Below are 25,059 nucleotides of genomic sequence, written 5' to 3'. Positions count from 1 at the left end.
CACAAACTCTAATTCTGTAAGAAAGGAGGGAAAATTTTCTTAATCCATCTTTACCACATCTTGAGTCATTTCATGTATTTCTGTTATGTCTTTCCTGACCTGTCTTTGTTCTGAAAAACCTCACAAGCTGTACTATCCCCTAGGAGGGGAGCTGTTTGGTCACTTTTATCTGTACCCTTTCCAAATCTGCAATAGTCTTATTGAGAAATGAATATTCCAAACGTGGTCTCGGCATAGATTGGTATAAGAACTTTACTACGTTGGTAATTTTACAATTCCTCTCACAAATAGTTACAAAGAAACCTATTTCCCTATTTATTGCTTTTGTCAGATTGAGTCTTTGCTTAAACTGAAGGTGTTAAAATGTTGTTAGTATGGCATATCTATACCTCTTGGATTATTTCCATCTCTGTGGTTGACAGATGAATGCCTGAAAATGATAATAATTTTCTTAGGTGTCATTTTATTCCATTTTAAATTTTGAAGTGAATTTATATTCAGCTGAAGGAACAATTATCTCGCTGATTTCCTGTATGGGAGCTATATTTTATTATTTATGTATTTATGAAATTTGGAGGGCACCCAACTCCGGATTGATTCTGAGTAGCTTACATTAAAAATAAAAAGCAGTAAAAAAAGAGCCAATAGAAAGAAAATCCCATGCATCTGGACAAACACACTCCCTCAAACAGAAAATGTAACCAACAAGGCTTCACAAACATCTTACCCCAAGGCTTGGATGAAGAGCGAAAGTTGTAAAGACTTCCAGAACATCATCAGGGTGGGAGCTACATGGTTCTCAACTTGATATCATTCCAGAGAGCAGAGTGTGATATTGTTCCACAATAGAGAAGGCATGTTTTCCGGGACGCAACAGATAGCACTGTTTGATTGAAGGGACCAAAGCATACCAACCCTGCCCAATCTTACTGAATGGGGAGAAACCATGGGATATAGGCTGCCCTGCAGATAACCTGGCCCTGTGCCATGAAAGGCTTTATAGGTGATAACCAGAACCTTGAATTGCACCTGGAAGTATACTGCAACCAGGGCATCTCACAGAACAGTAGTGTCATGTGGCATATCAAGGCATGCCCAACACGGCCTGCACCACTGCATCTGGATCAGCCATAGTTTCTGGGTGGTCTTCAAGTGTAGCTCCTTGTGGAGTGCATTACAATAGTCAAATATAGTCCTTAGAATATTTCAGATCTATTAGTTAGTAACTGCCCAAGATATTTTTTATTTGGAAATTCCAAGTATCACTTGGTCTTGTTAATTAAAATGGAGTCCAACAAAGGACCCAAATGCAGAAGGATGTTTTCCTGCAAAGGCCTAACCAAAATAAATAGGAATTATCTAGAAGCAACTTAACATCTGAACAAAATATTATATTGGTACCTCCCTTTCCACAAAGGGAGGGTATGGGCTTTGTTACACCAACTGTTTTAAAATATACAGGAGCTGTGACAAAAGCTTAGTGGAGGAAGGAACTTAGCTACAGTAGATCCATCTTCCCTAGCAGATACCTTCCAGGTATGTTAGAACGCAACTTGCATTATGCCCAATAATTGGTGAAAGCTGATCTTCAGGATCTCTATGTCTTATTCTAGCAGCCATAATCTTATTTCCTTAGTGGATACTGCTACCTTCTCTCATGGACAAGGCATCTCTGCCTCTGTTTTTCATAATCGGTTTTCAAAGGGTGGTGTTTGTCAATATTTTTCTTTTCTGTTTGAGGCTGAATTTGCCAAAAAAGAAAAAGAAAGTAGAAACAGAGGACGACGACAAAGATAGCTCAATGAAAGGAAGCAACAGCTCCGAACAGCTGGATTTAGATGGAGATAGCTCCAGTGAGGTATCCAGTGAGATCAGCTTCAACTATGAATATGCCCAGATGGAGGTGACTATGAAAGCTCTTGGTGGAAATGGTAAGGAATGTGGATGTACTGTTTCCAGTTCATGGCATGCCATTTAGCAGGTGGTTGCAATGCAATGTTGTGTTATGACTGTGAGATGCACTATATCTGGGACAGAATTCAAAATGCTGTTTCTCAGTAGCTTACTGGGGAATGTTTTTCTACATTGATTTGTCTATAAGATATGCAGTGAACACCTGTGGTTGCATGTTAACAAGGAAGGTGAGCATCGGTGGCTAAACATTCTGTAGAAACCACATCGATGTCACATGTGTTATGACATCATTGTGCATATGATGCAAAAATTACACAATTTGTGTCATTTGCATGATGAAATCATGCATGTTACATTTTTCCTCCCCCTCTGCCCCCCAAACACCTATGAGTTGTTGGCAGTCATATGTGTAATCTTCCCTTCAAGAAATGTATAGTACAGTTTCTAGGAATTGTATCATGGATGTATATAATAGATAATGAGAGGCTATATGTGAGTATAGCTTTGGTTTGTTTTATAAGACTTGAAACCCTAATGTAAAACTTGGTTGTTTCATGTTATCAAGGAAGATTAGCATTATAAGACATTAATAACAGTTGAAGAAAAACCTAAAAACATAATCACAAAGATAATAGCCCCCAATTAGTTACCGTTGAAAATATCCTAGTCATCCCCAAAAGATTGCCTAAAGAGAGAATGCTTAATATGCTGTCTTACTAGTTTTTTGTACTGATGCCCGTTGAACCTCCTAGTACAGCAAATGCATAGCATAGATGCTGCTACTCAGAAGACTCTGTACCAGATAGTCTGCATGGAGGCCTAGTATCCATGGGTCAAAATATCTTGCAAGATTTTGGTGGAGATGGCCTGTTCATGCCAAAAAAGATGTACTGCAAAAATGTACTCTCAAGCCCAAGCTGTTTAAGGCATTTTAGGCAAGAGTCAAATATTAAACTGAGTTTAAAAGCTCTGTCACACAAAAGAGAAATATACAGTATTAAATTGCATATAATCTTTTGTGTCTTCCCTTTCTACACTGGCTGCAATTGTCCCCATTTCTGCTGCTATATTAGTAGGGGGCAAGTATAATATTAAACAAAGATGTGCTTTTTTAATAATTTGGCCTGTCATCCCATATTTATTGTAGTTTAATAAACCCATATTTAGGTACCGATTCACTGAGCCCACTTGAACGTCTTTCTCCATTTGACCAGGAGATTAAGAGTGATACATGGGTAATATTCAAGTTGTTTCCTTGGAAACAAGACAGAAATGGTTTGCTGTGGCCTCCTTTCAAGCTTTTGTTGACTTCCCAATTCTTACAGCCCTGGGATTTTTCAGTGGTTTCCCATCCAAGTACTAATCATATTCAAACCTGCTTAATAAAGTTTAGTTATGTGACGCTGTCCACTGAGACAAAGCCCATTTTAAAATGTGTAAATGGAAGCCAAAATAATAATAGTAATAATAATAATAATCAACTCAAAAGGTTATTTGAAAAACAAGTATTGATTATTTTCCTAAACCAAGAGAATGGAGGCTACTCCTGAGACTACATATTCCATTCCATATTCTGAACAAGCTGACCTCTGAAATTGGGACCATATTTTAAAGGGCCTGTCTTACTAATCTTTCTCCCAGGAAAGATTCATACTGAAAAAGGAGCTCCTTTGAGTAGTCAAAGTAAACAGTTTAGAGCTTCAAAGATGAAAAGCAACAATTTGAATCGTGCCTGAAAAATAACCAGTACTGAGTGCAAAGCATTCTAAATAGACATAAAGTGGCCTTAACATTATGCTATCCATTAATAGCTAGCAGCTTCATTTTGTGCCAAAGGAAACTTCTGGAAACTCTTAAAGGTCAACTTTATGTAGTAGGCATTGCAGTAGTCTAATTGTGATTTAACCAAGTATGGAAGAGTAAATTTACCACCCAGAGTGAGGAGGCATTTCTTCTTCCTCCTGGGATCCAGAGTTTTGGTGCTGCCTGGGAAGGTGGGTTAGAGCAGCCCCACCCTCTCCTTAATTGGAGAGTTTTTCCCATGAAATGAAACAGAAAGCAAGCACGTGTTGGATGTGGCAAGGAAGGAATCAAGCCAGGAGGACAGCAGAGAAGTGGGAAAGAGAAACCTCCAACCCAAAGGCAAGCACTCCAGCAGCAGTTTTCAGACAGTGAAAGGAAACTGCAATTCTTGGAGCTGCAAGCCTGGCTGAGAGGCAGAGTTGAGAGCCAGTGAAGGAAAAGAGCCCGGCCAGAGTCTGCAAACCAAAGCAGGTCCATTGCATGCAGGGGCCCAGGGGCCGAGCTCCACAAACCAGCTCCAAAAGCAGAGGACTGTGAGTACTGGGGGTGGGGGGAGAGTCTGTAGAAGAGTGAAAAGGGTTTTCACATCCAAATGGACTGAGGCTGGCTGCTACAAACATAGAGATAGGAATATAGACATAGAATATAGAAATGTATAAATTAAATTAGATAGAAATAGTGGTAAACTTAATAGTAATAGGAAGATTGTAGAATAAGGTAGGTGGGGAAATAGAAACAAGCATAGAATTAGGATTAAGATAAGCAATAGGAGCTTAATTTTATTTATTTATTTATTTGTCAAATTTTGCCACCGCCCATCCCCCCCAGGGGAGGGACTCTGGGAGGTTTACAATAAAAGTAAGATTTAAAATACAGTAAGACTATAAATAATACATTAAATAGAAATAGAAATAGAAGATAGAAATATAAAATAAAATAAAATCCAGTGGCAATTAAGTTCTAATTCAGTTCCTGTGTAAAGAAGGGCCATTTTAGGGCTCCAGCCATCCCCAAGAATGACCACTTCCCTTCCTGCCCCAAGCAAGATGGCAGAACCAGGTCTTCAGTTTTTTACAGAAGTCCAGGAAAGAGGGGGCTTGCCTCACTTCTGGGGGAAGAATGTTCCAAAGGGCGGGAGCTGCTGCAGAGAAGGCCCACTTCCTGGACCCTGTCAGGTGAAGTTCTCTTTCAGACAGGGTCCATAGCATGCCCTCTCTGCATGACCGGGTGGGATGGGTCGATGTAATGGGGATGAGACAGTCCCTCAGGTAGACTGGCCCCATGCTATGTAGGGCTTTAAAGGTGGTAACCAACACCTTGAATTGGACCTGGAAGCAGACTGGTACTCAATGCAGCTCGCGCAGCAGAGGTGTTACATGTGCCAATCTTGGGGCACCTAGAATTGCCTGCACGGCCAGCAATTAATTTTGTATAATAAAAGAGTTTTTGTGGGAAAAACAAATGCAGTCTTTAAGTTTGTGATCTGTACCAGATTAAGAAAACTCTTAACACCAAGACATGGGTATCTGTTGTGCCAGCTCTGGTGCAATGAAGCTGAAATAAACTGATCCAAGTAATCTCTGGGAAACTGGGGCAAAGACTCATTTGTACTCCTCTGGGTATACAACTACCCTCCTTTAAAAACCAAGCTGCCATTCTGTGTTTCTTACTGCTCAGACTGTTGCTCCAGACTGAAATCTATTGTAGAGATGTCCATCCTAGGCTTTTAGCTTCTCACATCTTTCTTCATCTCTTCTTAGATCCAATGCAGTCAATTTTACAAAGTCTAGAGCAACAGCATGAAGAAGAGAAGCGGTCGGCCCTGGAGCGGCAGAGGCTTATGTACGAGCATGAACTAGAACAGCTCCGAAGGCGCTTGTCTCCAGAGAAACAGCATTTCCGCTCCATGGACAGGTTTTCCTTCCATTCTCCCAGCGCACAGCAACGCTTACGGCAATGGGCAGAAGAGAGGTGGGTGAAGGGAATGAACCCAGTTCTCAGAGACCTGGTTTTTTTCCCTGTTCTCTTCTTTGACGTGGAGAATCTTCATCTGGCCTATGTTTGGATTAAGGCAACAGATACATTTTATACATCAGTGAATAAAAATAACCATTTTTTATTAGCAAAAAGGGAATTGTTGCATGCTTCTGAATTGCACATTGTCATGGAAAGGAAGCTCCTGGGCTATTTTCACAGATTTCTAAGAACAAAGGATTTGGGGCTGAAGATGGGATATTGAGTGCATTGTACTGTATTGCAGAAAAGGATTGTGAGGCTGATGGAAGAGAAGAGAATTCCAAATGGAGAATCCTAGGTGACCAAGAAGTGGTTCTGTGCTACATAATCATGGGAAGCCCTTCCGCACGTATGGTTTTGATTCATCCAAAGATGGGATGATCTTCACCTGTGAACATTTATACAAATCACGACAAGCAGTACAGGATTTGCTGAAGCAATAGAATGCCTGCCATTGTGATGAGGAAAATTTGCAGAGAGGGAAGACCCTAGACAGACCATATCGTCTAAACTAGTCCTGTATTACTACAACTGGAGTGGAGGATATGTAGACCTTCAGATTTTCTGGCCAGCAATTCACATCCATGCTGCAGTGTAGCCAAGTGCACAGATGGCCCCTAGCTCATAACAAATCTCAAAACTGGCGCAAAAATGATTAACTGTTTTGCACCAGAGTAAAACATCCATACCAATGTGATTATTGGAATGTTTTTAAATAAATGTTTTCCTTTAAATTCCATTGCCCTTTCTCTCTTTCACTTGTTTTGCAATAGAGAAGAGATGCTGAACCACAGCCTGCGGAAACTGAGGGAGCAGATCATGAAGGCCAACTTGTATGTTAGAGAAGCCAGTTTCATTGCAGAAGAGATGGACAAAAGAACTGAATACAAGGTCACTCTCCAAATCCCAGCCTCAAGCCTTAATGCAAACAAAAAGGTAAAGCATTTAAACCTATTTAGACATACGTCACCTGCCAAGATAATGGCAATCCAGTCCAATATTTTCTGCTGTTCCAAAGGTGATGTTTAAACAGCGTATAGAAACTTTCTTTTTATAAGAACTTTATTAAAGTTTTAGAAAAAGTTAAAATACAAAATACAGAAAACCTAAAGTACAAAGTTAAAGAAAAAAGACAAAACATTAAAACATGCAAGAATAACAGAAAGAGTAAGGAAAAGGTGACTTCTGACACAGATATAAGTACTTATTAAAATATCTCAATCTCTTACTCTAATTTAAACCTTAACATTTCTCTAAAAACAAACGCATTGATCATCAAAACCCAAAATCAATACTTCATTTTTTTCAGTAACAAGCAAACAGTCCAAAAGCGGTTTCCAAGTAGAAACAAATCCCCTCACATTGTGGTCTTCTATAAGTGCTGTCAATTTTGGCATCTGAGCTAACTCAATCAATTTCACCATCCATTCTTCCAGTGTGGGAATTTGTGCATCTTTCCATCTTTGTGTGTACAAAAGTCTTGCTGCTGTTATCACATGCAAAAGCAAAGTAAGCAGTGTATAGAAACTTTCTTGTCTGTTGATCTGATGGGATGTATATAAAAGGGGTGTAGGTGCTTGCTGTTTGTTGTTTATTCGTTTAGTCGCTTCCGACTCTTCGTGACTTCATGGACCAGCCCACGCCAGAGCTTCCTGTTGGTCATCAACACCCCCAGCTCCCCCAGGGATGAGTCCATCACCTCTAGAATATCATCCATCCGCCTTGCCCTTGGTCGGCCCCTCTTCCTTTTGCCTTCCACTCTCCCTAGCATCAGCATCTTCTCCAGGGTGTCTATCAGCCTATGTCCTACTTCGTTTTGTTCTCCCAGCCCATGCTTACCTGTAATTCCAGGTGTCATTTGACTGCCCACCTTAGCATTCCAGTCTCCCATGATGAAAATAACATCTCTTTTAGGCGTGTTGTCCAGTAGGTGCTGCAGATGCTCAGAGAACTGCTCTACTTCAGCTTCTTCAGCATCTGTGGTTGGGGCGTATATTTGGATCACTCTGATGTTAGATGGCTTGCCCTGAATTCAAATTGAGATCATTCTATTGTTTTTTGGATTGTATCCAAGCACTGCTTTAGCCACTTTACTATTAATTATGAAGGCTACTCCATTTCTTCTGTGATCCTCTTGTCCACAGTAGTAGATCTGGTGGTCATTTGATGTGAAGTGGCCCATTCCAGTCCATTTCAGTTCACTGATGCCCAAAATGTCTATCTTTAATCTTGACATCTCACCAATAACCACATCCAATTTGCCCTGGCTCATAGATCTTACATTCCAGGCTCCAATGGTGTGTTGATCCTTAGAACATCGGATTTGCCGTTCACCACCAGCACCGTCGGCCGCTAGCCGTCCTTTCGGCTTTGAGCTAGCTGCGTCTGGGGCTAGTTGAACTCATCCTCTGTTCCTCCCCAGTAGCATTTTGACCATCTTCCGACCTGGGGGTCTCATCTTTCGCTGGTATACTGACATATCTCTGGTTGTACTGATCCATTTAGTTTTCATGGCAAGAATACTGTGGTGGGTTGCCATTACCTTCCCCAGGGATCACATTTAGTCTGACCTCTCTGTCATGACCTTCCCATCTTGGGTGGCCCTTCACAGTTTAGCTCATGGCATCATTGAGGTGCTCAAGCTCCAGCACCACGACAAGGTAACGATCCTTTGCTGAAGAGGTGCTTGCTAGAGCAGGGCAAAGAACAGTTCACAGCCAGTTCAAAATAGCAAAACTCTAGCAATTAAATTATTTATTTACTTATTGTGATTAAAATCATGCATGTATCTGTCTGCACTGCCTCTACATTTATTGATGTGCAGTTTTACTACTCACAGGCTAGGTTAATGGAACATAGTTAATGTAATGACTTATTTAAATCCTTTTCTGGGTTCACATATTATATTGAATGATAAATTAACCAAACAAGCTACTAAACTACCAAAAAATCCTAACCAAAATTAAAGTTAACCAAACTTCGAATTTTTACGAACCAACTGCTAGGTTTTCAACTGACCGGTTAGGCACATTCTTTCACTTGCTTTCTGACTATGTAACCTTCATGGCATTCCTTTTTATTTATATAAGTAAAAAGGCTGCAGACTTACCAATGTTTTAAAAAGGGGAGGGGAAGCTCAAATTTCAAGAAAAGAATGTGGAAAATATGTCAGGTTCTGTGTCCTTCAGTTCTCCCCCTCAATGCAGTGTACTGAAATTCATCTACAGAGGAGAAAACAGTGAAAGAAATTGCAGAGTATTAACTCAAATGGAGAGAATGTTTAGTATCACAGTACATATTATTTGCTGATGTGATCTTCCTATCAGACACAAAAAAAACCCCAAATAAATGTTATGATGACTGAAGTGCTGGTTCAAGTATCATATCAGTTCAATTTAAATGTTTCTGTACAGTCTGTCATTCACAATTTTCTTAAAAGGTGGGAAAACACCTTTTTAAATATAAGTTTAGCAACTGTGGGCTGACTGGATTAAATCTCCAGAGAAAAGGAATCTCTCCATTTTCATTTTGGTTTTCTCTGTTGTTGCTTATGAGTTACTGTTCTATATTCAAAAATCTCCTTATGTGATACTCTCTTAATTAAGCCATTAATTTTGCAGAAGTCTTTCTTTGGGTTCATTTAAAATATACAGCCAAATGTGTGTGTCCTGAAGGTTATATAACTCTTCTAAATCAGATGATGGTCTTTTTGTCACATTCTGTTCCTGAGATTTTTTTAAAAAATTTATTTTATTGGGTGTGGGGGGCAGAGAATTCAAATGTATTCCCAGGGTAAAATTTGTCTTAATTTTGAACTGAATATATATTGTGGCCAATAGAACAGGAATAAACCCAAACAAGATGCTGAATCTTGGTAACAAGGGAAAATAGGTCATATTATGTAAAGTATGCCAAGTGCAAAAATTTAATATAACTCTGACATTGCAGTAATTGCTACTTTAGGGCCACTGACAAAAAATTACCCACTTTAATAACATCCTTGGAATGTGGTTAATTAAAAAACATTTAACATAAAACCTGTCAGACCTGTCAGATTATGAAGTAAATGGTGAGGCAATCATTCCTTGATGAGCTCCAACATAAAAATTACAAAACAAGAGTATATTTGACTATTTCACCTCTTATAACACAGACAAATTTGCACAGGAAAAAAAAGCCTTTGTATCTTCCCTGGAGGGTATCAGAATACATGAAATAAAGCTAAAGAAAAAGCTTACCAATCTCGAGCTATACTCAAGTTCTCAAGATAGGCAGGTATGAAAAGATTTTTCATTATTTGCATTGACTGTTTTCTTTTCCCTTTCCCTCTTTCTTTCTCTTTGCATTCTTCCTCCTCCTGGGTGTTTTGTAGCGAGGTGCAGTGCTTAGTGAGCCAGCCATTCAGGTGAGACGAAAAGGGAAAGGCAAACAAATCTGGTCCCTGGAGAAGCTGGAGAACCGGTTGGTAGATATGCGAGACCTCTATCAGGAATGGAAGGACTGTGAGGAGGACAACCTGGTATGTGGAGGACATGTGGGGATTGATGTTGGTGACATACTTTTCTTTAAAGAGTGAAATAGGGTTTGTCAACCTACCTTTCTCCAGATGTGTTGTATTGCAATCTTCCTCAGCTAACCTGGCCAACAGCCTTGGAAGTTTGAAGTTTGTGAGTTAGTTTTGACTCTTGGAGACTGCCTGGACAAGTCCCTGCAGTTGTTTGGCAAGATTTCAGAAGTGGTTTGACATTGCCTTCTCCTTCCTAGTGCTGAGAGAGAGTGTCTTGCCCAAGGTCACCCAGCTGGCTTTGTGCCTAAGGCAAGACTAGAACTCAGGGTTTCCCAGTTTCAAGCCCAGTGCCTTAATCATAACACCAAACTGGCTCTCCGCAGTCTTGGAGAACACTAAATTAAACTCCAGCACATATGGAAACTCCATGTTGAGAACAGTAGGTAAAGGAACATGTATGGACATACGTGATCCTTGGAGAAGATTCTTCCTTTCCTGCAACTTTTTAGTTAAGTCTGGGCTGAAAATCCTTAAAAGAGATTTTTTGCAAAAAGGTTGGGCAGGATGACAAAATTAAGAAGATAAAAATACCTCTTCTCTTTTGTACTTCTGGGATGGGGCAGACTTCAAAGGTGGGAAAGCCTGGATTTTCTTTAGTTCTCCTCTGCTGTTGGCCACAATGTTTAAATCCCAGTTATACCCCGGAATAATGCTGCATCTTGACATTCAGTGTCTTTGAAAGTGAGAAAATGTCAAGGTTCTGTAGGCTTGAACATCACCCCATCCTTTAAGAGTGGCCATCCACTTTCCCACCTAGCCACCAGAAACACACATGTGTGTAGACATTGTCAACCCAACCAGTGAGACAATGAAAATGAAGGTGAGGGGAGAAGGTTTATTTTCACCACAGCATTATTTCTTATCATTCATGTGGCATGTTCTGTTTGCAAAAAAAAAAATTATCTGTGGCTTATCTTGCCCCAAAGCCATGTGAGGCAGTTTGTCATCTCTATTGTACAAAGAGAACTTTCCTAAATCAAACTATGACTTTGTTTTATGAGAGTCTTTATGCTTTTTCATAATTAATTGCTGGGTCTTTGAAGATCCAGAAGTAATTACGTAGATTGAATCAAAATAAAATTATCCGTGGCTTTTAAATAGGGCCATTAGAAGATTTAACTCTTTCCTTTTAACCAAATAATTCTGCGGTGCTCCCATGAACTCATGTCTTCAAATATATTTCAGTTACAAAAACACTGTAACACATAAAACAAGCCTTAAGAGAAGCAACCCAGAACCCTTCTTTTCCTCCTCTACTTTCTCTCTTCTCCCCATGATCTAAGCTAACTTCTCTTTACTATGTTGTTTTTTTCCCACTGCTCTACTGAGCAAAGGGGAAGGGGGGGTTGTGATTATGCTAAGACAAAACCAAGCAAATCACATGACATATTGGGATGTATGCAGCTCCCTTCAGTGTGTCTTCACGTGCTTGCTCATGGGCGATTAAACCAGCCTTCCCAACATGCTGTCCTCCCAGAATTCCTCTCTAGCATAGCCTTTGCTCTGGAGGGCATTTGGGCCTTTGCATTTGGAGGGCATTTAATCCAGCATTTGGGAAGGTTGGATTAAATCGTATCAGAGGCACCATAGTAAGATGTCTGGAAAAGAACTGGAAAGATGGGGAATGGGTCTTTCCCACTTATTGAGATGTCTGTTACAAGGGAGGATATGATCCATCACCCAACTTGAACCTCTGGGGTAAGAGTATCTAATCAGCACAGACAGTTGTTGTTCACTCTTTTTTGCTCTCTATTCAACTCAAGGTCATGAGGTCTTATTTCCGGCGAGCAGATCCTTTTTATGATGAGGAAAAGAACCACAGTCTTATTGGAGTGGCCAATGTCTTTCTTGAGTCTCTCTTTTATGATGTAAAGCTGCAGTATGCTGTGCCCATCATCAATCAGAAAGGAGAGGTATGCTTCTACATGATCAATTGTTCAGTCATTACCTAGTCACATAATTACTCAGTTACTTATTTGAGAATTACAGCTCTGTGCACAATTACAATTGATTCTCTATCTTTTGAAATAGATGCCTCTGATATAGGCAATTGTATTTAATTGCTTCTTGGTTCTGCCTAATTTTCTTCCTGGCTTGCCCCTGAGTTTGTCTTGGAAGGAATTGATTTGATAATTATGTGAGTTGTATAAACAGGCATGACAAAGCTGATTTTTGAATCTGGGAAAAGCTCCTCCCCTGTCCTAACTTAAGCAAAAAACCATGTTGAGACAAGGAATTAGTCTCTAGTGTTTATTAACTGCTCTAGTAGACAAAAATCCTCCCAAACTGAAGGAGCGTGGGAAACCCAGACAGATAACCCCAAAACTCAAGGCGGTCTGTTCTGGGTTTCTTTGAATGATAACACAAAGTCTCTAAACTACGCATGTGTTTTCCCCCCCGGAGAGGGGCCCCCTCCTGCTCACCATCTGTACTCATGACATCCACTCTGCCCAGATTTCCTATGGGAGCCATGCTGACCAGTGTACAAGAAAACTAGAACCATAAAAGACTAGGCTATGACTAGTTCTCATTAAACTGATAAACCTGTGCCTGAGCCATACCATTTCCTATAGCAGGTGAAAATGCAGATGATGAAGTAATCCTTCATCTCCACAACTACTTCACACATCGAATTCAGCACAGTAGGCTTATTATTGATGTGTGCCTGGAGAAACTTTCACTCACGTGATCCTTTCTCCCATGTACAATGCATATGCTAGCTCTCTAAATTAGTAATGCTCTTAGATGCAGAACTGAGCAGCAAAGAGAGTCCCATGGACAGTCTGCTGCAGGCGTGGACCACCTGTAGGCCAAATGCAGTCCCCAGATTGTACCACTGAAATTTAGCAGCAAAGCCCAGAAATTTGCTGGCATACTTTTTCCTTTGTTTAGTTTAATTTTCTGTGGAGAGAGAGAGAAAGAAAGATTGCACAATGGTAATCAAAATGCCTGCTGAGAGTCTCCCTGTTTTTTTGATACATGGGATATAGATAAGGCAACAGGCCTTCCACATTATGGAACTCTTCTCCCCCCTCCCCGCTCCTGGCTTTTCATAAGTAGGTTAAAACAATCTTACTCCATTGTGACTTTGGCCCAGACTGAGTGGGGGCACCATGATGATTTTTAATAGGAGTGTTATTGTATTAAGGGAGATTTGCTTTAATTTTATTGTTACTGTTCTGTTGTTTGCTACCTAGTCTCCATTGGGAGTGAAGCAGCAAAGAAATGCTGTAAAACAAACTGTTAAGCTTCTCCTAAGTTTAATACTCCTTTTATGTAAATGCCCCTCCCTTGAAGGACAATTTCTCTTGACATCCCTGATGTTACCACTAAGCTCTATGATCCTTGAAGTTGAAACAGAAGAAAGAAGAGGCTACTTTCCCCGGTTTACTGCCACTTGCCTCTCCACTAGACTCACATGGAGGATTAATCCCTTGATAATTGCTTTGCTGTTCTTGGAATACATGCAACATGAATATTTGCATTACTGTATTGATGGCGCGTCTCCCAGCTCAGAGCACTGGAAGCTACATGCAGGATGGCACACCCAATTTTTACTTCTTGTAAACATACCAATTTCTTGGATATGTTAAATCCCTGATAGAGTGATATTTTCCCCCAGCACTAAACAATTACTTAAAAACATAATACTGCAGTAGACATCACAATAAGTCATTTCAAATCCAGTGCAGGGTAATAGCTCAGATAAATACATAGCAATGCAATTTATTGGGGCTAAAAACAGCCCACAGCCCCAGAACTTTAAACTAGATTATAGACATTAAATTATAGAACTTAAAAAGCCCAGGAGAAAAAAGAAAATTGAAGCCCAGTATTTCTTGAGGCAGAACAGTGGAAAACTGTAAATCCCCCTGAACAATCTATACTGCTATTTGGGGCAGCATGGCTTGATTAGGGCTCTGCTAATGTAGTATATTTGTTTTCAATAATGTAGTTTATTTGCTTCCAAGAACCTTATCTCTCCTCTCTATGGGATTTGTGCCCTATCAGGTAGCAGGTCGCCTGCATGTTGAAGTGGTACGTGTGAGTGGGGACATCGGGGAGAGAATTGCAGGAGGTGATGATGGCTTGGAGGGCTGCTTTGAGAATGACCTGCAGGAACACAAGTTAGTGTGCATGGTGAGTCCTCTAAGAGCTTCCCTAATTTGCCGTTCCAAAAAGATCAGTTTGATAGAGAAAAGCCTGCCTGTCCTGAACTGGGTACTCTGGATCAGTGTTTCTCAACCATGGCAACTTTAAGATGTGTAGACTTCAACCCCCAGAATTCCCCAGCCAGCATGTTGAAGTCCACACATCTTAAAGTTGCCAAGGTTGAGAAACACTGCTTTGGATTATAATTTTCATTATCTATAGCTATTGTGGAGAGCCAGTTTGGGGTAGTGGTTAAGGCATCAGGATAGAAACCAGGAGGCCGTGAGTTCTAGAGCCCCCCTTAGGCATGAAGCCAGCTGGGTGACCTTGGGCCAGTCAGTCTTAGGAAGAAGGCAATGGCAGGCCACTTCTGAAATCCTACCAAGAAAAGTGCAGGGACTTCTTCAGGCAGTTGCCAGGAGTCAACCCTGACTTGAAGGCACCCAAAAAAAAAAAAAGCTGTTGGCTAGGGGTGATGGATATTGTGTAATATATTGGGAGGCCCACAACTGGAGGAAGAGTGGTCTTAATATTAATTATGATTGCTGAAGCTGTGAGGCCAAAAAATAATAATAATAATTCCATCTGGCGGGGTCCAGGAAGTGGGCCTTTTCTGCAATAGCTCCCACTTTCTGGAACATTCTTTCCCCAGAGGTAAGACAAGCCCCCTCGCTCCTGGACTTTGTAAAAAGCTGAAGACCTGGTTTTGCCAGCACGCCTGGAGCGGGAGGGGGAATAGTCATTCGTGGGGATGGCTAGCTCCCTAGAATGGCCCTTTTATGCTCATAGACTGGTGTAGAATCTTCAGCCATTTGGATTTTATCACATTTTATATTTTTATTGTCTTTTATAATTTGTATTTATAATTGTATTGAATTTTAGATTTTGTTTTACTGTAAACCACCCAGAGTCCCTCCTTTGGGGGGAGATGGGCGGTGATAAAATTTGACAGACAGACAGACAGATAGATAGATAGATATGTCCGTCAGGGCTGGTCACTGTTGTGTTTAGCCCAATTGTACTCATTTAAGTTTCTTCAGCAAAGGATCGTTACCTTGTCGTGGTGCTGGAGCTTGAGCATCTCAATGATGCCATGAGCTAAACCATGAAGGGCCACCCAAGACGGGAAGGTCATGACAGAGAGGTCAGACTAAATGCGATCCCTGGGGAAGGTAATGGCAACCCACCCCAGTATTCTTGCCGTGAAAACTAAATGGATCAGTACAACCAGAGATATGTCGGTATACCATCGGAAGATGAAACCCCCAGGTCGGAAGATGGTCAAAATGCTACTGGGGATGAACAGAGGATGAGTTCAACTAGCCCCAGACGTGATGACGCAGCTAGCTCAAAGCCGAAAGGACGGCTAGCGGCCGACGGGGCTGGTGGCGAACGGCGAATCCGATGTTCTAAGGATCAACACACCATTGGAACCTGGAATGTCAGATCTATGAGCCAGGGCAAATTGGATGTGGTTATTGGTCAGATGTCAAGATTAAAGATAGACATTTTGGGCGTCAGTGAAGTGAAATGGACTGGAATGGGCCACTTCACATCAAATGACCACCAGATCTACTACTGTGGACAAGAGGACCACAGAAGAAATGGAGTAGCCTTCATAATTAATAGTAAAGTGGCTAAAGCAGTGCTTGGATACAATCCAAAAAACGATAGAATGATCTCAATTCGAATTCAGGGCAAGCCTTCTAACATCACAGTGATCCAAATATACGCCCCAACCACAGATGCTGAAGAAGCTGAAGTAGAGCAGTTCTCTGTGGATCTGCAGCACCTACTGGACAACACGCCTAAAAGAGATGTTATTTTCATCACGGGAGACTGGAATGCTAAGGTGGGCAGTCAAATGACACCTGGAATTACAGGTAAGCATGGCCTGGGAGAACAAAACGAAGCAGGACATAGGCTGATAGAATTTTGCCAAGACAACTCACTCTGCATAACAAACACTCTCTTCCAACAACCTAAGAGACGGCTTTATACATGGACTTCACCAGATGGACAACACCGAAATCAGATTGACTCCATCCTTTGCAGCCAAAGGTGGTGGACATCTATACAGTCGGTAAAAACAAGACCTGGAGCTGACTGTAGTTCAGATCATGAACTTCTTCTTGCACAATTTAGGATCAGACTAAAGAGCTTAAGGAAGACGCACAGATCAGCTAGATATGAGCTCACTAATATTCCTAAGGAATATGCAGTGGAGGTGAAGAATCGATTTAAGGCACTGGACTTAGTAGAGAGGGTCCCGGAAGAACTCTGGACAGAAGTTCGCAACATTGTTCAGGAGGCGGCAACAAAATACATCCCAAAGAAAGAGAAAACCAAGAAGGCAAAATGGCTTTCTGCTGAGACATTAGAAGTAGCCCAAGAAAGAAGGAAAGCAAAAGGCAACAGTGATAGGGGGAGATATGCCCAATTAAATGCAAAATTCCAGAGGTTAGCCAGAAGAGATAAGGAATTATTTTTAAACAAGCAATGCGTGGAAGTGGAAGAAGACAATAGAATAGGAAGGACAAGAGACCTCTTCCAGAAAATTAGAAACACCAGAGGTAAATTCCAGGCCAAAATGGGTATGATCAAAAACAAAGATGGCAAGGAGCTAACAGAAGAAGAAGAGATCAAGAAAAGGTGGCAAGAATATACAGAAGACCTGTATAGGAAGGATAACAATATCGGGGATAGCTTTGACGGTGTGGTCAGTGAGCTAGAGCTAGACATCCTGAAGAGGCATTGCTAATAACAAGGCAGCAGGAGACTATGGCATCCCAGCTGAACTGTTCAAAATCTTGCAAGATGATGCTGTCAAGGTAATGCATGCTATATGCCAGCAAATTTGGAAAACACAAGAATGGCCATCAGACTGGAAAAAATCAACTTATATCCCCATACCAAAAAAGGGAAACACTAAAGAATGTTCAAACTATCGAACAGTGGCACTCATTTCACATGCCAGTAAGGTAATGCTCAAGATCCTGCAAGGTAGACTTCAGCAATTCATGGAGCGAGAATTGCCAGATGTACAAGCGGGGTTTAGAAAGGGCAGAGGAACTCGGGACCAAATTGCCAATATCCGCTGGATAATGGAAAAAGCCAGGGAGTTTCAGAAAAACATCTATTTCTGTTTTATTGACTATTCTAAAGCCTTTGACTGTGTGGACCATAACAAATTGTGGCAAGTTCTTAGCGGTATGGGGATACCAAGTCATCTTGTATGCCTCCTGAAGAATCTGTATAACGACCAAGTAGCAACAGTAAGAACAGACCACGGAACGGACTGGTTTAAGATTGGGAAAGGAGTATGGCAGGGCTGTATCCTCTCACCCTACCTATTCAACTTGTACGCAGAACGCATCATGCGACGTGCTGGGCTTGAGGAATCCAAGGCTGGAGTTAAAATCCCTGGAAAAAACATTAACAATCTCAGATATGCAGATGATACCACTTTGACGGCTGAAAGCGAAGAGGAACTGAGGAGCCTTATGATGAAGGTGAAAGAAGAAAGTGCAAAAGCTGGCTTGCAGCTAAACCTCAAGAAAACCAAGATTATGGCAACCAGCTTGATTGATAACAGGCAAATAGAGGGAGAAAATGTAGAAGCAGTGAAAGACTTTGTATTTCTAGGTGCGAAGATTACTGCAGATGCTGACTGCAGTCAGGAAATCAGAAGACGTTTAATCCTTGGGAGAAGAGCAATGACCAATCTCAATAAAATAGTTAAGAGCAGAGACATCACATTGACAACAAAGGTCCACATAGTTAAAGCAGTGATGTTCCCCGTAGTAACATATGGCTGTGAGAGCTGGACCATAAGGAAGGCTGAGAGAAGGAAGATAGATGCTTTTGAACTGTGGTGATGGAGGAAAATTCTGAGAGTGCCTTGGACTGCAAGAAGATCAAACCAGTCTATCCTCCAGGAAATAAAGCCAGACTGCTCACTTGAGGGAATGATATTCAAGGCAAAACTGAAATACTTTGGCCACATAATGAGAAGACAGGACACCCTGGAGAAGATGCTGATGCTAGGGAGAGTGGAGGGCAAAAGGAAGAGGGGCCAACCAAGGGCAAGGTGGATGGATGATATTCTAGAGGTGACGGACGTGTCCCTGGGGGAGCTGGGGGTGTTGACGACCGACAGGAAGCTCAGTCGTGGGCTGGTCCATGAAGTCATGAAGAGTCGGAAGCGACTAAACGAATAAACAACACTCATTTAAGTTTACTCATGCACTCATTTTTTTGTGTGGAAATTCTGTTTAAACCAGAGAGTTTAGCAGCTCAGGGTACATAACTTCCACTGTTTTTCTCAGCTGTCACAAAGACAAGTATGTCAGTTGTATTAATTATTTTGGAGCAAAGTTCTGTCTTCAAATCGTCTTCTGGTTTGGTTTCTGTTTTGTAGTGAAGCAACCTTTGAGATTCCCAAGTCTGCTCATATAGTGACCCCTGGTGGAGATGTTTACTTCAAGAAATAATTTAAGGCAGATTTTATTTAAATACTGTCAAATGTGGAAGCCTCTGGTTTTATAAGATAAACATTAGTCAAACTAGCTCTGCTACATTTTGTATTGAATTGTTATTGAATGCAACATATTAATTGCTTTATTTATTGCAGTGACCTCTGTATGTGTTATGTGCCCCTTTTAATCTCCTAGATTAAAATCCTTCAAGCTACTGGTTTGCCTCAGCATCTCTCCAATTTTGTGTTCTGCAAGTATTCTTTCTGGGACCAGCGAGAACCTGTGAAGGTGGCCCCTGAAGTGGATCCCTCTCTGTCTCCCATCAGCAAGGAGCTACGGTGCATGGTTGTCTTCGATCACTGCAATGTAATTGTGCTGTTTTTACTTTGCTACCCCAGGATCACAATTTCAGTTTCATGATTAAAGTGTTTGCCAGGATGGGTGTTAAAAATGCTTTCTTACTAGCCTAATTCAGATATGATGCTAAGCTGTAATGTTTGGGGTGGGGGAGATATAGAGTGATATGTGATGTGAACACACATATTATGGTGTAGCATTATTTGTGACCTAGGTCACTATGGGCTGTTAAACAAACCATTATTTTAAAAATCCTGACTAGGTATTACATGTGAGCGGTGCTATGTACGTGTCTTACTTTAAGCTTGAAATTCTGCTAGTTGTAATAAAATGGGAATGAGTTACATACTTGGTAGACCATTCATTTGAAACCAGTGCTTCCCAAACCAGGGTAACTTACCTAAACCTGGGTAAAACTGGTTTTTTGGGGGTAACAACACATTAACCCATTAAGTTGACTTAAAGCGTTCTACCTACATTGGGTTAAAAGGAGTTTCTGATAAGCGGTTTTGGGTAACGAAGGAAAACTTTGGGAAGCACTGATTTGAAACAAACAAACCAGAGAGAGATAGCATAGTATAACATCCAAATGAAGGATACTGATTTGTTGCACCTAAAGAATTTATTATATTCATTAGCCAGTTTTAAACCAGTTGTTAGCTTATGAATCTTGCCATGTGTGGCCATAATGAATTATCATCTTGCAATCTATTTTGTTGGTACTTTATGTATTTACCTATTTCTGTAACCAGGATTGAAGATATGGTCTGAGTAAGCATGGTTCCTATTTGTGATTTTATGCCAGGATTCCTTGCTTAAAGTGGCATACTCCTTTGTGTTGCTCCAAATCTCTCTCATATTTTTTTTTAGCATTTACTACTTTAAATATGATGTATATGCTCTACCTATTATTTAGAGTATTCTAGGATGCTGCATAATTGGAATTCTCTGGATGGCTTCTATCAGGAGTTAAAATAGAATAATAAATCAAATACTACCTATAACTAACTAGTGGCAGAGATTTTTAAAACTCAAAAATCAGCAAGTATCCTTAAATGTTCATCATACAAGTAGAACTTTGAAACTCTAGAAATTCAAAGCAAACAGGATCTTTAAAAGCTTTGAGAGTTCTTTAAAAACTTCTATGTCAAAAACCTTAAAAAGCCTGAAGCAAAAGGAAAAAATGACTGTGCACTGAGAAGAATACAAAGGAGGCTGGGCTTCTATAGGAAAAGCATTTTATAACCAAGATTTTAGCACTGGAAGGAAGACCCTTAGTCCTTCATGGCCATCCTTTGAATTTCACAGGGAGAAGACAAGGGTTCTGCTAAGGACCAAAGTCCGGGTAGAATATGAGAGAGGGTGTGACTTTTCAGATAACCAAGCCCCAACCATTTAGAGCTTTAGAAACCAAAACCAGCATTTTGCACTGGATCTTGAAACAGACTAGAAATGATAGGACAGCGCAGTATGGTAATATGATTATCCCAGTTAACAAATGGGATATCTAGCCCTGGAAAACATATGTGCTATATCAAATGTGAATCAGGCTTGCTGTCTCTTATTTGCTGAGCTACAGTGTTTTCCATGGGCCATTTGTTTTCTGTGGACTCTTACTGTCCTAACAACCAGGAAATACACTGAGACAATGAACTGGTCTCTAATATTTATTACTAGTACTTAACAAGAATCCTTACAAACTGAAGAAGCGTGGGAAAAACCCAGACATATAACCTCCAAGGGTTAAGGCGGTCCCGATCTGTGTCTCTTTGAATGGCTGAACAGTTCCTCAGTGCTACGCATGCGCTTGACAGTCTGGATGGGAGCCCCCTGCTCGCCATCCTTACTCATGACACTTACAGGTACAAAAGGCTGTTCTGAAGAAGCCTGTCACAAACCCATGAATCCTTCACTTTTTTTCACACCATTAAAAGTGATTTTTTTAATGTAAGCAAGTTTTTCAATCCTCATATAGTTTTGCAGTCTAAAATATGCATACCATGCCATTAAAATTGACATGAATTCTTATGATGACTTATAAAATTGAAATGTTCTGATTTTCTTCTATAAAAAAGCCCTCAGTGAAAAAAATAGAAAAGCAATTCAAAGCATTATAAAACAAATTACTCATTCAGTATATTGCTGAACAATCTGAGCTCTCTCTCTCCCTCTTTTCAAGCACTTTTAAAATAGTGTTCTTATCTCTTTAAAAACAGTTTTAATTAATGTCAGCACCAAAGCAGCCCTGTTCTTGTTTCTGACCAGCTATATCTCAGCTGCTTCTGGCACTGACTGTAAACCCAGCAGATTCAGATTGTTGAAAGTGATTCTTGATATAACTTAGGCTCAAAAGAGTCACAGTAGCCTTCCCCCACCTGGTACTCTTTGGATGTGTAACATTGCACTCTCCACCACAGCATCTTGAAGACAACAGGTTCATGAAAGCTAATTTAGCAGATGGAAATGCTTCTAAAGAGCTTCTCATATCTAACACTACTCTAATCATAGCAAGAGCCCAGTAAGTTAGACCTACATTATTGCCTTTGTGTTACAGATGGGCGATACTGATATACCAGTTGAAGCTGATAAAAATAGTTATCTACACATACTGAAAGCTCCAAGATGTGGGAGTCTAAGTTGCAAGATTTATTTATTTATTTATATAAAAATAAATAATTCCAAAAGACTGCTGGTTAATTGCCTGTCCAAGCTGTCCAATCAGGAAACATCACATGGAAGAGAGAAATGAATTCATCATGATGAAAAGCAATAATAAATCAACAAAAGTAGGGCAGCAAATTCCATCCATTAATTTGTGTTGTGCTTCCCCCTGTGGTTTGATTCAGGATTCCAAGCATAAAGCTTTCTAAATTGCTCTCTAGATCCTTTTGGTACTCCATTTATCATAGTGATTTAAGCTTTCTGTTAAGGTTGCATATCTCAGCTATTGACTGTTCCAGGTCAGGTGTCCTGTTGTGACTAATGTATGCTAAACTTTTTACCCCCTTATTCAGCCTCCATATGTTAAAAAATCCACAATAGTAGCGAGAGAAGTGAATGATGCATTATCATTTTTATCCTTTTCTGACTAGGAATTCTCTATCAATATTACTGAAGATTTTATGGAATATCTTTCTGATGGCGCTCTAGCCATTGAAGTATATGGACACAAGCAGTGTGATTCTCGCAAAAACCCAGCACTGTGGGATTTAGGAATAATTCAAGCCAAAACACGAAGCCTCCGAGACAGGTAAAAGAGATGGCACTTAGCTGATAAACACATTTAAAACTTTTGGGAAAAACTCTGTAGAAGTCAGAGGAGCAGATTTATAAGCAAAATATGAATTATTGTGCACTTCCAGTCTATTTCTCTGGGACGTAAAATTCAGAAGCCAAAGGCCATAGGGACCCATCGCTACCTTCTCTCCTTGCTCTTTGCTTTCTGCCACAACTCCTTCTCCCTTCTCTTCAATCATTGCCTTTCTAAAATGTCAAGATTCTATTATAATTATATTAGAAATTGAGTAATTTTTACTTTAAAAATGCAGCTCTTTTCAAAACGTGAATGGCAATGTAGGCAAAATTTGATACTCTAAGTAACTTAGGCATAACCACAAGGGAAACCTAAATGTGTTTTCCCAATTGAAGTGAGGCTGCACTGAGGTTATTTTCCCCTTTCAGTGTTTCTTTCCCATGCGTGCACACATATGCTCCCTCTTCCTCTCTTTCACACATACACCCTTATACTTGCAAACATCTCTTCTCTTGATGTTTCAGTTTCCAAAACAGAGTAGAATGTTCTGAGCACTCTTCCAAAAGGCAGAGTGGTTCATCTGTCCCAGAAATTGTGTTTTGGCAGGTGGAGCGAGGTCACCCGCAAAGTGGAACTGTGGGTTCAGATTCTGGAACTCAATGAGAATGGAGAATACTGTCCAGTAGAAGTAGTTCCGGCAAAGGATGTACAAACAGGTGGCATTTTTCAGCTTAAGCAGGTAAGATGGTAAAAAAGACCATCAATTATATCAACTGTTATTACTCTGCTTGGCCTACTGTATTCTCTTTTTAGTGGAATGGTTGATTGACTACATAAACACTATGAATCTGGCTTTTGTCAAATGATATTCAGGCTACTCAGTTCTTCCTGTGGTGACATGAACAAGCATAGGCTACTTAGCTCTCACATTTTTCCTTCCCATCTTTTGCTCTGGCTGAACTCCCCTGAGGGAGGCTAAGCTTGTTCACTTCACAGAATTCTTCCCCTTGATACACTATAGAAAAATCTTGATTCTTTGGACCTCCATTAAGTGGATTTTGGATTCAGTGGACATTTTAATTTGACTTCTCACCCAACAACAAAGTATGTTCTTTCCAAGCCAGTCCAGAAAATTGATGTAATTTATATCATTTGTATAATTACATAATTAACATTCTACATATTTTCAGTCGATTTGCAAAATGAATGCAGATGATGTGATTTAACAGATATTTTAAGTTAATGAATATCCCTTCCACCTTCTGAGGTTTTACTAGTAGTTTTCTATAGGAAAGGCTTTCTAAGTGGGAAAGACCGTGGGAGACTGGGCAAAGAGACACTGCCAAGGGAATGGTCAGATAAGAGACAGCATAGCCTGCAACTGGATAGTGGGCAGGGCAAGAGCTCAGAACAGACCTTCTCTAGTTTCTCGGGCTATAAAGAAGACTGGGGGGTAGAATTGTACTTTCAGACTCGCAAGATTGATGTTGGCCTCACGGGGTAAACCAAATAGGAATCACAGGCAGATGAGCTAATTCTACTTTATTGTAAGCTACATGGACAGAACCTTGCAATTCTGAAAGTACAGCTCCCCCCCCCCATCTCCTTTACAACCTGAGAAACTAGGGAGGGTCTCTTCTGAGCCTCTTGCCCTGTCCACTATTCAGTTGCAGGCTATGCCGTCTTTTATATGACCGTTGCCTTGACAGTGTCTCTTTGTCCAGTCTCCCATAGTTTTTCTCACATACCATTATAGTAGGCTGAAGAAGCATTCCCTCTATGTGAATCTGCCCAGCTAAGCTTTTAGCTGCATTTACACAACATAGAAATCTTAATTAGCGTCAACCTTCATTAGGGTTAGCATTGGGCAAGTTAAGACTAATTGGTTAGCTTGTGCTTCAGTATATTGTACAAACTTAGAATATGAATTAATTCAGTTACTAAGTTATACATATTGCATGAAAGCAGCCAATGAGAACTTTATCTTAGAATCCATTCCTTTGACCATTTGCCATTGGTCATATAAACAATGTGCATACATGAGCAAACAAGACCAATTGCATCATACCAAGTTGCCATTGCTCTTTCCTTGCTTTCTAAAGTCTACACCATCAGTTAGAGAGAGGTTCTAGTGTAGCTTTCCCCATCTTGGCCCCCTCCAGCTGTTTGGCATCTGCTACTTCCAGCAGCCCCTGTCCATTCCAATTCTGTGAGTCGCAGTCCCAACACACTGGGAATGCTTATCTGGTAGATGGAATGTTTTCATGCTCATCTTTCAGGAGTAGTGTGAGATTGTTTTATTTTGCAGTCTTAGGATCAGCTCTTAGTAGAGGATATAGCTCAGTAGTTTAGCACTGAGTTTACATAGAGCGGAGGCCCAGCCTGCAGTGCACCCAAAAGGAGCTCAGGTAGCTATGTTGGAAAATACTTTTGGTGAAGATCTTGGAAAGTGATGCTACAGTCAAAAGTAAGGAATGCTGGACTGGTAAACTAATCGTTTAACTATCATGGTAAGGCAG

General features: G+C 40.6%; 1 protein-coding gene across 1 annotated transcript in view; it reads left to right on the top strand.

Annotated features, from left to right (window-relative positions):
* The window catches only part of KIF13B (kinesin family member 13B), a 149,359-nt gene that overhangs the window by 74,430 nt on the left and 49,870 nt on the right, over positions 1–25,059 (top strand). Inside the window, exons 16-24 of the mRNA XM_063300770.1 lie at positions 1,741–1,931; positions 5,478–5,688; positions 6,507–6,669; positions 10,106–10,252; positions 12,064–12,213; positions 14,312–14,440; positions 19,126–19,296; positions 22,380–22,537; positions 23,147–23,279. Coding sequence (XP_063156840.1) covers positions 1,741–1,931; positions 5,478–5,688; positions 6,507–6,669; positions 10,106–10,252; positions 12,064–12,213; positions 14,312–14,440; positions 19,126–19,296; positions 22,380–22,537; positions 23,147–23,279 — 1,453 coding nt within the window. The remainder of the gene's footprint in view (positions 1–1,740; positions 1,932–5,477; positions 5,689–6,506; positions 6,670–10,105; positions 10,253–12,063; positions 12,214–14,311; positions 14,441–19,125; positions 19,297–22,379; positions 22,538–23,146; positions 23,280–25,059) is intronic.

Source organism: Candoia aspera, chromosome 1, assembly GCF_035149785.1.
Source record: "Candoia aspera isolate rCanAsp1 chromosome 1, rCanAsp1.hap2, whole genome shotgun sequence".
Classification (NCBI taxonomy): domain Eukaryota; kingdom Metazoa; phylum Chordata; class Lepidosauria; order Squamata; family Boidae; genus Candoia; species Candoia aspera.
Note: the sequence above shows the minus strand (reverse complement) of the source record. Positions and strands in the feature narration are given on the sequence as shown.